The 13,170-nt window shown below is 37.1% G+C and overlaps 1 protein-coding gene across 1 annotated transcript in view; it reads left to right on the forward strand.

The window, feature by feature from the left end:
• LOC129226228 (cadherin-86C-like) overlaps positions 1-13,170 on the forward strand; it is a 67,922-nt gene that overhangs the window by 14,566 nt on the left and 40,186 nt on the right. Inside the window, 6 exon segments of the mRNA XM_054860827.1 lie at positions 1,658-1,798; positions 1,950-2,028; positions 5,554-5,675; positions 8,182-8,385; positions 10,545-10,703; positions 12,586-12,750. Coding sequence (XP_054716802.1) covers positions 1,658-1,798; positions 1,950-2,028; positions 5,554-5,675; positions 8,182-8,385; positions 10,545-10,703; positions 12,586-12,750 — 870 coding nt within the window.

The following is a 13,170-nucleotide window of genomic DNA, read 5'->3' on the forward strand; positions in this document are numbered from 1 at the left end:
TTTTTTTTTTTCAAATGGAAGGAAAGTTTTGTGGCAACTTATTATAGAGTACTTTGAATTTTAGACTCCTTTTTCAAAGTTTCAAAGGCAGTGGGAAGCCAAGTAGTTAGGAAATCGTAATATTTCGGATTCAATCCACTATACCTTAAAGATCCTTTGATTTTTTGCGCAGTACATATACTCGATAATTTTGTGGGCTCGAAAGTCTTATGGTGGGTCGTAGAATCTACAGGTACCTGAATCTGGAGTAGATTTCCTTCTCCTACAGTCTTGTGTCCTAATAATTCAGGTAAAAAAAACTGGTATGGATTTTTCTTGATGGTTAATTCATTTATTGCCGTCCTGTGTTAAAAGCAACGGGATCCCCTACTAGGTACACCTGTACCCTCATTAATGAAAAACTTTTCCTATACAACTATATATATTTGACATTTGACACTTAAAGACCCCCGCACCTACCAATTGTTTCTACTACTATGTATACCTTTCTGTGAAAACTGAATCGTGGTAGATGTTGACAAACGCCGATAAATGACTACTCACATAGCAAAGACATCGTCAAAAGACCGAATATTTCCGGTGATTATGACATGTCCTAATTTCGATCTTTCACGGCAACATCTTCATCATTTCTTCATTTTACATATTAGCCTTGACTCGTCATTTTAGGATGTTAAAGCGTACTAAAAGCTGCGTTGTAGTTTTAAACGTGCATGAAAGAGAGAAAATCAATATTTATTTATAAAAACTATTATAAATAAGCAGTAAGTAACCGTACATACACTCGTTGTTGGGCTGAATTTATTTTAGTTGCCGTTTTTTTTTTTTTTTTGGCACTCTCAGATTCAATCAGCTGATACCTGCCACCAGCTCTATTATTGACTGTTCTAGACTGACTAGCTCATACCAATGACGAAACTGTGTTCTCTGGATTTCAAAATCGAGTTGTCAGTATTTTGCATGGTTAAATGAGGAGGTACTAATCAAGACCATGCGTGTCCAATCCGACCAATTTTCGGGAATTCATAACAAATGTTTTTCTAACTAACCGTTTATGGCATACGTATTTAGATATTTGTATAAATTGATTTAGCCTCATTTATATTCTTAAGAAAACGCTTTTAAATGTAGGCAGACCAATTAACCTGCATTCAAAATTTTAAATTGGGACATGTCTTCATTTGAATGGATCTAGTGGACGTGTTTTTCCTTGATAAAAACCTTATTGACCACATTTTTTTTTCTTTTTTAACGAATTAAGCACCTAAAGCATTCACAGACGTCCACCATAACCTGAACAGTAAGTAGCACAAAGCTTGACAGTAGATCAGATCTATGTCCAAATGTGACCAAAATGGGTACCTCCTATTAGCCGGATAGGCATGTTTTTTGATTGAAACAAGTCCATGGACATGTTCTTGTTTCATTTTGAACTTTAAAATTTAAAATAGATGTTAAATATGACATTACAGTTTTATTGAAATTAACTATGCAGTGTTGTAGGAAGCATCTTGTAATATTTGAAACAGCTGCTAACTCATTTTTTGTAAAAATTGTGTATGTATGGTTTTGATTGATCCCTCCTTAAATGAAAATCGTAAGAAACGTTCCTTTTTTCCCTCCAAACAATAAATAAATATCATTTTGACCATCCCAGAACCCATGGACAGACGAAGACGTGGACACTAGAAATGTGGCCATGTTGACGATCCTGGTAGCTGTGAGAGATGCCCAGGACACACCCCCTGTCTTCCACCCTTTGCCACCTGTCATTCAAGTCTCTGACAGCTTACATTTGGTAAAGACGCTTTTTTTTACCAGTACTGGATTTTATTACTTGTTATTTCTTGCATGAAAACTCTAGCATTGATGAGAAATCTTCCTATTTTATTAGCTCACAAAATTTAGCATTACATGATTATTTTCTTATGCGTGTTTTCTGCCCATAGGGAGACTACGTTACGCAAATCATTGCAGAAGATGGAGACTTCGGCAATCAAAGAAATGTCACTTACAGTTTTGTTCCAGGTAATTGTTTTTAATTTTTCTATTTAATTTAATTCAGTTTCAATTCAGCTAACTAGTCTCTCGTATGAAAAGAAAGAGCTTTTATAACCCTAAAACACGTTTCTTAAATATTTTATGGTTTTCCTAAATAAAAAAGGTTTTCCTAAATAAATTGTATCATTCCGCACGCAGGTGAACGCATGCACGTATAGTCAAAATCATTTTATATTTAGACTATGTAACACGATTCCTTACAAAAATATCAGTATATCATTCAATATATCACCGTACGTGGCATTGACGGATCCATTTTATTTGATTTTGAAAACAAGCAACACTGCAAAAGTTCATCAATGTTAATGCATGTAAAGCTTTACTTTAAATTTAAAACTTAAGTTGCATCACCTTTATTCAAAATATTACCACGCAACGAAGTATTTCACAAAACAGTCTAGTTTTTAATTGTTAATTTAATAACAAAATACACGTCGACATTTTTATAAATATACTCCTTTTTCAAACTCAGGGGGAAGGGGTAATTTCCTCCTCATTTTCCCCTAAAATAACTTGCCTGATAAATAGGGTTTAAAAATAACATATATTATTATTTCTTAGTTTCTTGTGTTTGTATGTGGATATCATAGTTCAATACCTTTAAAAAATTGTGATACCTTTTAATAAGCGTATTTATCAAGGACAGTGTTCAGCAATGATCACTAGTTCTAATTGAAAACTTAAATATGTTTCAGCTTGAAATCAGTTAAACACAACTATAGTTCACATTTTTATTTTATTGCCAAATTCAAACTACTTTCATGTCATGCAGAAAAATCAGGGATTTCTCTTGATATACAATGCAAAATGTAAGAGCAGTTTTCCCTCTCACGTTAGAGTTCCTTATTTTGCTTAAATACATACAGTCAAACTCGCTTATAACGATCCCTGATTTAACGAGAATTAGGATTTAGCGAGAAACTCGGAATGGTTTGGTTGGTGCAATGTCAAGTCTATGGGAACAAAACTCGCTTTTAACTAGCAAACCCCGTTTAAAGCGAGAAATATTTTGACATTCAAAATTTTCCATTGGCTTCCAGCTCAGTTTATGCTTTTAATAGTCTGTAAAATTCCTTTAACAGTCTGAAGAAAACCGAAAGTTTGTTATAAACAAGTTGGAGAACAAGTGATGATGTTACTTTGTTTTCATTTGAGGAATAAAGAAGTATTTGAATTCATACGGAGCATTTGAATATGTATGTATATTGACTCCCATGTAGGGATTGCAATACTGGATCGAAAATTCAATACCGGTATTCGGTATTTTTAAAGCGTAATACCGGAATTAATACCGGTATTTAAAATTTCTCAAAAAATGATCGAAAACTTTTTGTTTCGATGCCACATTTCATAAATTTTTACAAAATTGTATTATTTATGAAAACGTATTGTGAACAAATATAAAATGAAGGAACAAATGTCGTAATAAAAATCAATAATAGTAAAAAACCATCACGTTCTTATTGAATTTCCTACTCTTGGAACTCATTTTAGTACTCAACTTTCCTACAGTTGTAAGTACTCTTTCTGAATTCACGCAAGTCGGTGGTACTGTTAACAATGTGCGATTCATCTCCTCTAATTGTCTGGAAGTATTTATCTTCAAATAAATTGGTCTCTTGCCTGTTATTTTTGTATAAATTCTTTTGTGTGTGTGTTTCTTTTGTATAGAATTCGGAATACCGGTATTGCAATTACTACTCCCATGTTATCGGTTCCGAGAAATACAGGGTGTTTCAAAATGAATAGCGGGGTTTTAACATGTTATAATAACTATTACACCAAACTTACAGCCACAAGTGATACATCAAATGAAAGAGAAACTCAGTTTTGTTTGTTGCCATCAGTGCGCATGCGCGTGGAATGTTTCTGCTGCAATCCGCTAGAAAGCGCTTATAGCAAAGATGGCGACTAAAGAACAGAAAGCGTTTTGTGTTTTATCTTTCAGCAAAATGGTGCGCCGCCTCAGTGGCATAATAAGGTACGCGATTGGCTTAACCTAACTGTACCCGACCGCTGGATTGACAGTAATGACAGGACTTGTTTCCCATGGCCTCCACGGTCACCCGACCTAAAACCGTGTGATTTCCACCTTTGGGGGGTTATTAAGGACCGTGTGTATGTGCCTCCACTGCCAGCCGACCTTACCGAATTAAGGAACAGGACTGAAACAGCCGTTGCAGCAATTACTAATGAGACACTCATCAAAGTTTGGGAAGACCTCGCATATCGTCTTGACGTGTGCCGAGTGACGAACGGTGCTCACTTTGAACACTTGTAGGCTATTATGTAAAACTGTTTGAGTTTCTCTTTCATTTGATATATCACTTGTGGCTGTAATTTTGGAGTAATAAATATTATAACGTGTTAAAACCCCGCTATTCATTTTGAAACACCCTGTACTTTCGGGGATATAGTAGCTCAATTTTAAAATTAATGTAGTGATAAAAGTAATGAAAGCGACGACAATAAAGACAAATATAAAATATTTAAAGTGGGACAACCCTCAATATACTCAATGGCTTTTCATACTCAGAAAAACGCTTCTATTTTCCAATCCAGGGGTGCAAATGACATTGCTTATTGAGCCACGAGTATTTCTTGAACTAGCAACATAACAGATGATGAGACAGCGAAGCAAAATAACCAACTTCTTTGCTACTGTTCAAAGATAATAAAGGGAAAAAAAACAAAGCAAATCTGTATGTGATTATATGATTTTTAGCACGAACTTGTTTTTTACGAGCACACGGTTATAACGAGCAAAGAACATGGTCCCTTGGCGCTCGTTATAAGCAAGTTTGACTGTACTACAGTCGCACCCCGATTTAACGAATTCATGGGGACCGAAATTTATTCGTAATATCGGGATGTGATTTTTTGTACTGTACGTACCTTATCTAAAACCCTTAACAAGCAACTCTGCAAAAATATCCATAATTAGAAAGTATACACTTTTTATGCAGCAGTCCACGACTAATTACACACTAGTTAATTTGAAATTTTAAACTGCTTAGTAATAGATGTTTAACAATTTCCTTGATACTTGATTCAAAATAATTCTCTTTCGACTGTATAGAAAAAAGAAAATACTGTGTCATTTGCAGTCAATTGCATGAGAGATGTTTTAAAAGTTTCCAGGCCATGTAAAGCATTTGAAAAATTAAGTTTTAATGTGAGTTTTATTATCGCATTCTGCGTCAGAATCAATATTTGTTGGTTGCCCCTCGCCAGTCAAAAATTTCTGATTTAAAGAAAAGTCTTTTTCTGCTTCGGACAGGATAGACTAACTCAAATTAACAAAAAAGCGTTTTCGGCTGCTAAAATATTTCGTAAGTTCAGGGTTTATTATTCGATAAATAGGGGTTTTTGCCTTCATCTTAGTCGGGGGAAAAGAAAAATTCGTTAAATCGTGAAGTTCGTTAAACAGAGGTTCGTTTAATTGGGGTCTGACTGTATGTATATTTTACAAGTGGCTTTTTTTTTCAACAGGTTCTCAAGGAATCACTTACTTCAACATGCACTCTAGGACTGGAGTGATCACTTTAGCGTCTTCTATTGAGCTTCTGAGGGAGGCATTTCAAACAGCGGGACCATTCGTGCTGTCGGTCCAGGTATGTCTTCATTCGCATTTCATCGTATTCAACACCAGCGGTACCCGCACGGCTTTGCCCGTAGTTGAAAAATTAAAAAGACATTCGGTTCGCCTGAATATTTACAAATAAAGGAGGATGAACTTTTTTCCAATATGCTATATTAATTTGCTCGTTCTTGTTATGTTAATTTGCTCGTTCATGTTATGCTAATTTGCTCGTTCATGTTATTTTAATTTACTCGTCCATGTTATGGCAATTCGCTCGGCAAAATGGGCTTAAAATTGGAATAGAAAAAGAACAAAATCGAAATTTCGAAAATTCGTTTTGAGGTTGCACACCCCTATGCTACGAACTAATTTTGCGCCAAATTTCATGACGATCAGCCCAACGGTCTAGGCACTATACGCGTAATTGACATAGCTCCGGCGACCCAGACTTTTGGTTTCATTATTAGTAAAGATAAAGATTGATCAAACTTAAATCGGTAGAAGATCGGTAACAAAACATTTTGTTCCTTGATTGCTTCTAACTGATTAATTCGTAGCATCAAGTGAGAAATGTTTCAGTAATGACAGAACATTTTCTGCTTTTTTTTTTTTTTTGTTCCTTCGCGCTTTTAATTTGCTTATAAAAGTGTCGACACATGCTCAAGCATGCTTGCACATTCAAACTTGAGCGTGTTGGTGTAACGTGAATAATCTTATACATTTGCAGCATCGTGCTGGTATACAATTGTCCAACAATCGTTCAAGCTTGCCGGTACAAACATGTTTCAATAAATTCATTTAGAATCAAATGGCGCCGAATATTTTGATTGTTGCGATTTTGGCACAATCGGTACAAACAAAGCAACAACCAAAATTGACAATCAAATCAGATCAGGCAGTTGCCCCACACTTAGTTTTACTATCGTTAATATATATAAAAAAAAAATAGTTCAATGAGTCTGTAGAAGAAATTCATATGTTACAGTGAAAGAATAGCATATGTTACACTTGATCATCATCGATATTTAATCCTTCTTGTCCTAGAAGTTAAAAATAAAATTTTTAATTTTTAACATATGCCCTTCTTACAGGGGCCTATTTAGTTGTTAATTACAATTTTATGGAATAGAATAAAAAATCGGTAGTGACAAACCTTATTTTATCAGAGGACTACAATCTATAATTTGAATCTCGCGAACTAGAAGCCAAATGCAATTTAAATGTAAAAAAAAAAAAAAAAAAATGGATAGGAGACACATGATACGAAGAGAAGAAGAGCACAAACCAACAATTGTTGTTATGATTATTTGATGCTTAATTTATTAATGTGAAGTTTAAATCTGTTTCCCAGGAACCACTTTCTGATTATTTGATTCTAAAGTCATGACATTTCTTCTTAATACCGAATAAAGACAATACTATCAACTCTCAATAATTTCAAGTCCCAAGGAACCGGTTAAAAACCTTCAAGATATTTTAAGTTCAAGTTATGAAAAGTTCCCATTCAAACCCTAGATAGATGTAGCGTGTTTTGCTATTACATTGTAGTGCCTCTTGATTGTGGATCAACTTGAAGGAAATAAGGAACCACAATCAAGAAACAAAACTCGCTACTTACCTATATCAGATATTGGAAGACAGCATCGTTTACCCCCAAGATGGCGGACGTGTCGCTAATTATTCAGGGCTTCAGTTCCCACAATCTGCTCAAGAGCTTGGGACCCAATGAAAAGTTCGAGATAAAGGAAGATCAGAGTTCTAAAGCTTTGAGTTATCGAGAGTTGACTGTAAATTGTTCTGGAAGTTTCTAGAACGCTTTGTTCAGCTTGTAAGATTAAACTATATGGCGCTGACTTAAAGGGTCTTTACAATTTATGACTTTTCTGTGTTAAACCAATGCATCTATGATCCGCTCATGCATCCTCCAATCAATGTCAACATTCCAAAGTTGGTTTATTTTTGACTGGACGTCGCTCATGTTGACCGCAAGAGGCGTTGAGCGGAACCTCTGCATCTACCGATCAATGGCAACGTAATGGAAACAGGGGTTCCCTGTAGCGCCCTCTTTGTTGCCATGAGTTTCAGCGATTGTCAGGGCCTATAAGAATTAAGTGGGGCCATGCTTAAACATAACATCAGGCAGGGACGGAATAAAGGGAAAGGCGATGGGGGCGATCGCCCCTCCCTCGAGGGACTCTCCACCGGTAGTTTTTTGAAAATGAAGTTCGAAAAACTAAAATTTAGACGAGTTTCATTGATGTGGAGCGAAAGGAGGTTAGGGTTTATGACCCTATTCGGAATGAAAGTCCACAATCCTTGTTATCAATATTTTAAAATCAGTATACATAGTAAAAAGTAAGAATAATAAAAATCAATCGCCCCTCCCTTGAAAAATTTCTGGATCCGTCTTTGACATCTGGTCGTATGGATGCGCTCAATTTCGCTCGGATCGTAGGTCAGGCAGGACTAAAATATAAAATGCCCTGTATTAACACCAATGGTAATTGTTCGACCTTCATATTATTAATATTTTCCAGGCTACGGAGGTAGAATCAGAGTTGATTCCCGGCCTTCCAGCCAGTTCGGAGGCGACGATGGCCGTCGTGCTGGTCAATACCGAAAACCGGCCTCCGAGGTTCAGTAGTCGGCGGTACGTGGCGACTATCGAAGAGAATAGTCCCATTCTCACCGCGGTCATCTGGGAAGGGCCGGAAGTCCCCAAAGTTTTCGACGATGATCAGGTAAGATCACTGAACTGGCACGTTTTCCGTGCAGTAAAGTCACGGTTCGTCTATTTAAAAATTTCAACTAAACAATTATATAACTTTGTCTTCTATGTAGCCCTTGACAGAACTGCATGCAATGATAAGATTTACCCTTCCTTTCATATATTTTGTAAATTATATATATATAAAAAAGGGTACATCTAATTGCATAAAGTAAGTCATTTTGTATGATTTTGTCCCTTGATGATTTAACATGATGCTGCAGTTGGTTTATTTATACATGTAAAAGTCTAAACTGGACCAAAGGCGGTCCTGACAGCTTCGGTGTCTTCGTAGAGGTCGTCGGTGGGGGGGGGGGGTACTCAGGGTTACTTATTTTGGATGGCAGGGAAGGAAAAAATTTGATCGCAGTTCTAATAAACTCTTGTAATATTCTTCTGAAGTTTCAGCTGACGATAGTGTTTTCTCCTGAGTAATGTAATGGTTCTTCTGGTACTTAATTCACAGATTTGATGTTTGATGCATGTTTCCTTCAATATGACTTTGATTGTTCCAGCAATAAACTTTAATTTTGCCACTGAGAGCGACTCGTTGGGGCTGACACGAGGCTCTGTATTGAAAGCTCTCACCCCCTTTGTCAAATTATCAGTGTTCTAATAACTTTCAATGCGCATAACATGATGTTGTACCCTTATTATTATTCATCCCCCCCCCCTTTTCTGTACCCTGGTTCAATTTATATGATGTCAAAAATAGATTTAATTCACATGATGCCTTATCCTGATTGATTTCATCTGATGTTGGACTTTGATTCCAGGTAAATCCCACTTTAAAATTGTACGCTTATAGTACAGAGCAAGTTTCAAATTGTGCTGAAAAAGCAGCACACGATTCCAGCTTCAATTGGTTGATGTTTCTGCTATTTTTTAAATATGATTTTTCCAATACAAAATTTTACCGGAAAACGTGTTGCCAACATGGATGGCGGGCAGAATACGCTCTTAGTTCGCGTTGTAAGAAAGGGTCATCAATACTACTTTTTGATGAACATGCACTATCATTTGAACACTTTTAAGGACCCCTCAAGCTGTTGCAAACCATTCCTTAACTGTACATTATCGTCTCTTGCTTAAAAGTTCAAATTTATGCAGTACTTAAAAAACTGGGCTGTTCAACTAAAAATACTATTACGATGCGTAAAATCTTTTAACTGCAAGAAACTTTCCTTTCCTATCTTCACTAGCTTTAAATGAAGCAGCGCACTGACTGACGCGGTGTGCAAACTTCTTCCATCAGTGATGTTAAAGAGATTAAAATCTATTCTCAAAGCACTCAGAACTGATTTAGTGCTCACAAAGACGGATACAAGGGAGGGGCAATGGGAGCGATCGCTCCTCCCTTGAGGGACCCTGCATCGTTAATTTTTCCGAATTGAAGTCTTAAAGAGCAAGTGTAAGCCATCTTTGATGACGTCAAGGGAAGTAATGGGGTTCGAATCTTCCTCCCAGAGACTTTTCAGAATGGCAATTTCAGGAGATCTTGGCTGATGTTATTCAGAGAAGTCTGGAGGTCAGGTCCTCCCCCAGGCATTTTGCATAATTTAAGTCTTAAAGATACGAGTGTAATCACCTCAGATAGCGTTAGAGGAAGGAATGTGTCCAGTGACTTTACTCCGGTAATTTTTCGAAACTGAAGAAGTTCCAAAAAGCGCAATTTTAGACAACTTTCGATGATGTTAGGCAGAGGGAGTTTCTAGACATTCCCCCGGAATTATTACGAAATTGAAAGCCCCCCCCCCCCCCCACAAAGCATGTGTAAATATAATGCATAGTATGAGGTCAGTTAAAACATTAACCGCCCTCTCCTTGAATAATTTCTGAATCCGTCCTTGAGTACTCAGCACTGAAACCAATGCTTCCATCCCGCGATTCGCTACCAAAAAAAAAAAAATCTCGTGTTTAGACCAAAGAGCACATGTTAACTCAGAGATGCGTTACTCGTGAAAACCTGGCATTATACCCATTTCGTGTGAGCCAAATCGCGTTGTTGCGAGAGTCCATTGTATTCTTTTTCGTAAATTTCAGTATTTCGTTTACAGCGTACAATGTGTACCCTGTTTTGTTTTTGTTGCATGTTTCCCTTTAGTATGATCTCGATTCGTTTTACATTTCTAGGGAAAGAACGGTAGTTTTGAGCTGGTCTTGGATGGCGACGGGGGCACATTTAGCGTACAACCCTCCAGGGGAAGGAACGAGCTGATGTTCTCGTTGTTGGTCAAGAATTTCACCTTGCTGGATTATGAGACGTCAGATACCAAGTACCTCGAATTCAGAGTTAGTATATAAGTTAATCATTAGTAGTGATCTAGGTTATCACTTTAATTTCAATAAACAGAACCATTAATAAATTGCTCAACACTAAGAAGATAGTAGACCAGATATTTAATTAAACATTTTGCTTAATTTACAAACACTGAAACATTTGTTTTTTTCACCACACAAAATTCTCTGAGTCGCCTTTCAGCATTTGAATAAATTCATTTTTAGCAATAAAACTATTTTATAGTTAAGTTTGTAATTATGAATATCACTTTCAACGTATTGAAAGTCTTTCTCTTTTTTTCACGTAAACAATTATTCGTTTTAGTCAGTTTTCGTTAAATTTTATAACTTTTCCTAAAGTAAATGTTTCATATTTTTAATTTTTGTTGCCTGTATGAGCGAATGTATAATTCATTTGCTGTAAAACCATGTTTATGCATTTATCAAAAAGGAATTCGTTTTGTGAAAATACAAATAATGCAATTTCAGAAGGAAAAGAAGTGCAAATACATTGCCACGAAAAATCCTATCACCAAGGAAAAAATATTGTAGAGTAATGAAATTTGGACAATGCATTTGTCTAATTAACACGTTTAATTGATTAAATTTTGAAGATTGCATGTTAATTTAATATCAAGAAAATGCATTTCAAATGAGAAATGCTGTTACATTAATAGTTGTGTAAACTCCACAATTTTTAAAATCAAACCTTCAAGCGTGAATGCATTGTACTATATAGGTGCCGAATGTCACTTTGTGACTTGGGGTTCCATGTCTGTTGAATTTGTTTTGTTAATGTTGAGGCGGTCAGTGCTGGCCGTGAATGATGCTGGAGCTGCTGTCGTCCAATGATATCCTACACGTGTTCAGTTGGAGACATCCGGTGATCTCGCAAGTCAAGGTATCAACACTCTGTAGAGCACGTTGCGTAACAACAACGGTGTGAGAGTGTGCGTTATCCTGTTGGAAAACTCTCCCTTGAAGGCTGTGCTACAGGTTGAAACACCATACTGACGTACAAATTTGCAGCCAGTGTGTTTGGAATAACCACGACAGTGCTCCTGCTGCCATAGGATATTGCTCCTCATGTCATGACTCTAGGTGTTGGTCTAGAGGGTCTAGGCCGCAGACTGTTTGGTTGTAGGCGTTCCTCTGTCCCCTTTCTGACCAATACATGGCCATTACTGGCACCAAGGCAGAATCTGCTTTTATTAGAAAACACAACAGATCTCCATTTCGTCTTCCAATGAGGTCTGGCTTGACACCACTGACGTCGCAAACGTCTTGGTGTCAGTGCAATACACGCTATAGGGCATCTGGTTCGGCGTTTGTCTGTAAAGCAACCGATTTCTGACAGATCGTTGTGTCACTGTGGTGCCAACTGCAGCTCGAATCTCTGCCGTAGATGCATTACGATGCACCACAGCGTACGCCGAATACGTCCGGAACCCTTTCTTCTTGAGGCAGTACCATCTCTTGACCACCGATCCCAACAATCGTGCACAGTGGATACATTTCTGCCAAGTTTTCATGCAATATTGCGGAAAGAAAATTCACCGTCTCGTAGCCCTATTACACGACCTCAAAAAAAAAACCCCGGTGATTTGTTGATAATGGCTTCTTCGCCTTCTTAAAGGCATTCTAGGCTAATATAAACTCAATACGCCGAATTTCATAGAAAAATAACTCTCACGAACTTTACAGCATGCATTTAAAGCAGCCCTATTTTGCAACTTCTGAGTGGCACTCCCAGCGCCGCACTACTGCGCAGAATTTCAATCGATGTCATCTTTCAGATGTATAAACACGTCACCCGGATTTCGCTCAGCTAGCAGAAGTTTTTTTGATGTTGGGATTTTTTTCCGCCCGTGTATAATGTAAATTTGAATTTCAGGTTATTGCTCAAGAGACAGCTTCAGTGCGCCCCCTGTCGGCTACTGCTGAAATTCGCGTGAAGCTCACGGATGCGAACGACAACATTCCACAGTTTTCCAGTGAAGTGTACAACGTGACCCTGCCAGAAGATGCACCGCCAGGTACAGTGCTCACGAAAATACAAGTGAGTACTTTTCCCTGAGAAGGGTACTAATTATTTATAAAAATTCAAATTAACCACCGTTAACTGACCTGATTTCGACGTCGCCTCTGATGAAGTACATTGCCTCTGATTGGCCTAACATTGGATTTGAGAGGATTTCTCTTTGGCTTATTCTCATTAGTCATAAGAGGACCTCTGTTTTGTCTGCTGAAGACATTCTGGATGAACTATGACCGTAAATCCTGGAATTTAGCTTAAATTTAACCAGGACTTTTGTTAATCCAATCAGTTGGCATTATTTCTATATACAGGATACTTAAAAAAATGTATACACATTTTGAACTTCCATAGAATATTTATTTACAATGTAAATAAAACGTAAATAACAAATGTTAATACTGTTCAAACTGGTGACCTGCAGCATCAATACAATTCCGAGTA

The sequence above is a fragment of the Uloborus diversus genome, chromosome 7 (genome assembly GCF_026930045.1).
Source record: "Uloborus diversus isolate 005 chromosome 7, Udiv.v.3.1, whole genome shotgun sequence".
In the NCBI taxonomy this organism is placed as follows: Eukaryota; Metazoa; Arthropoda; class Arachnida; order Araneae; family Uloboridae; genus Uloborus; species Uloborus diversus.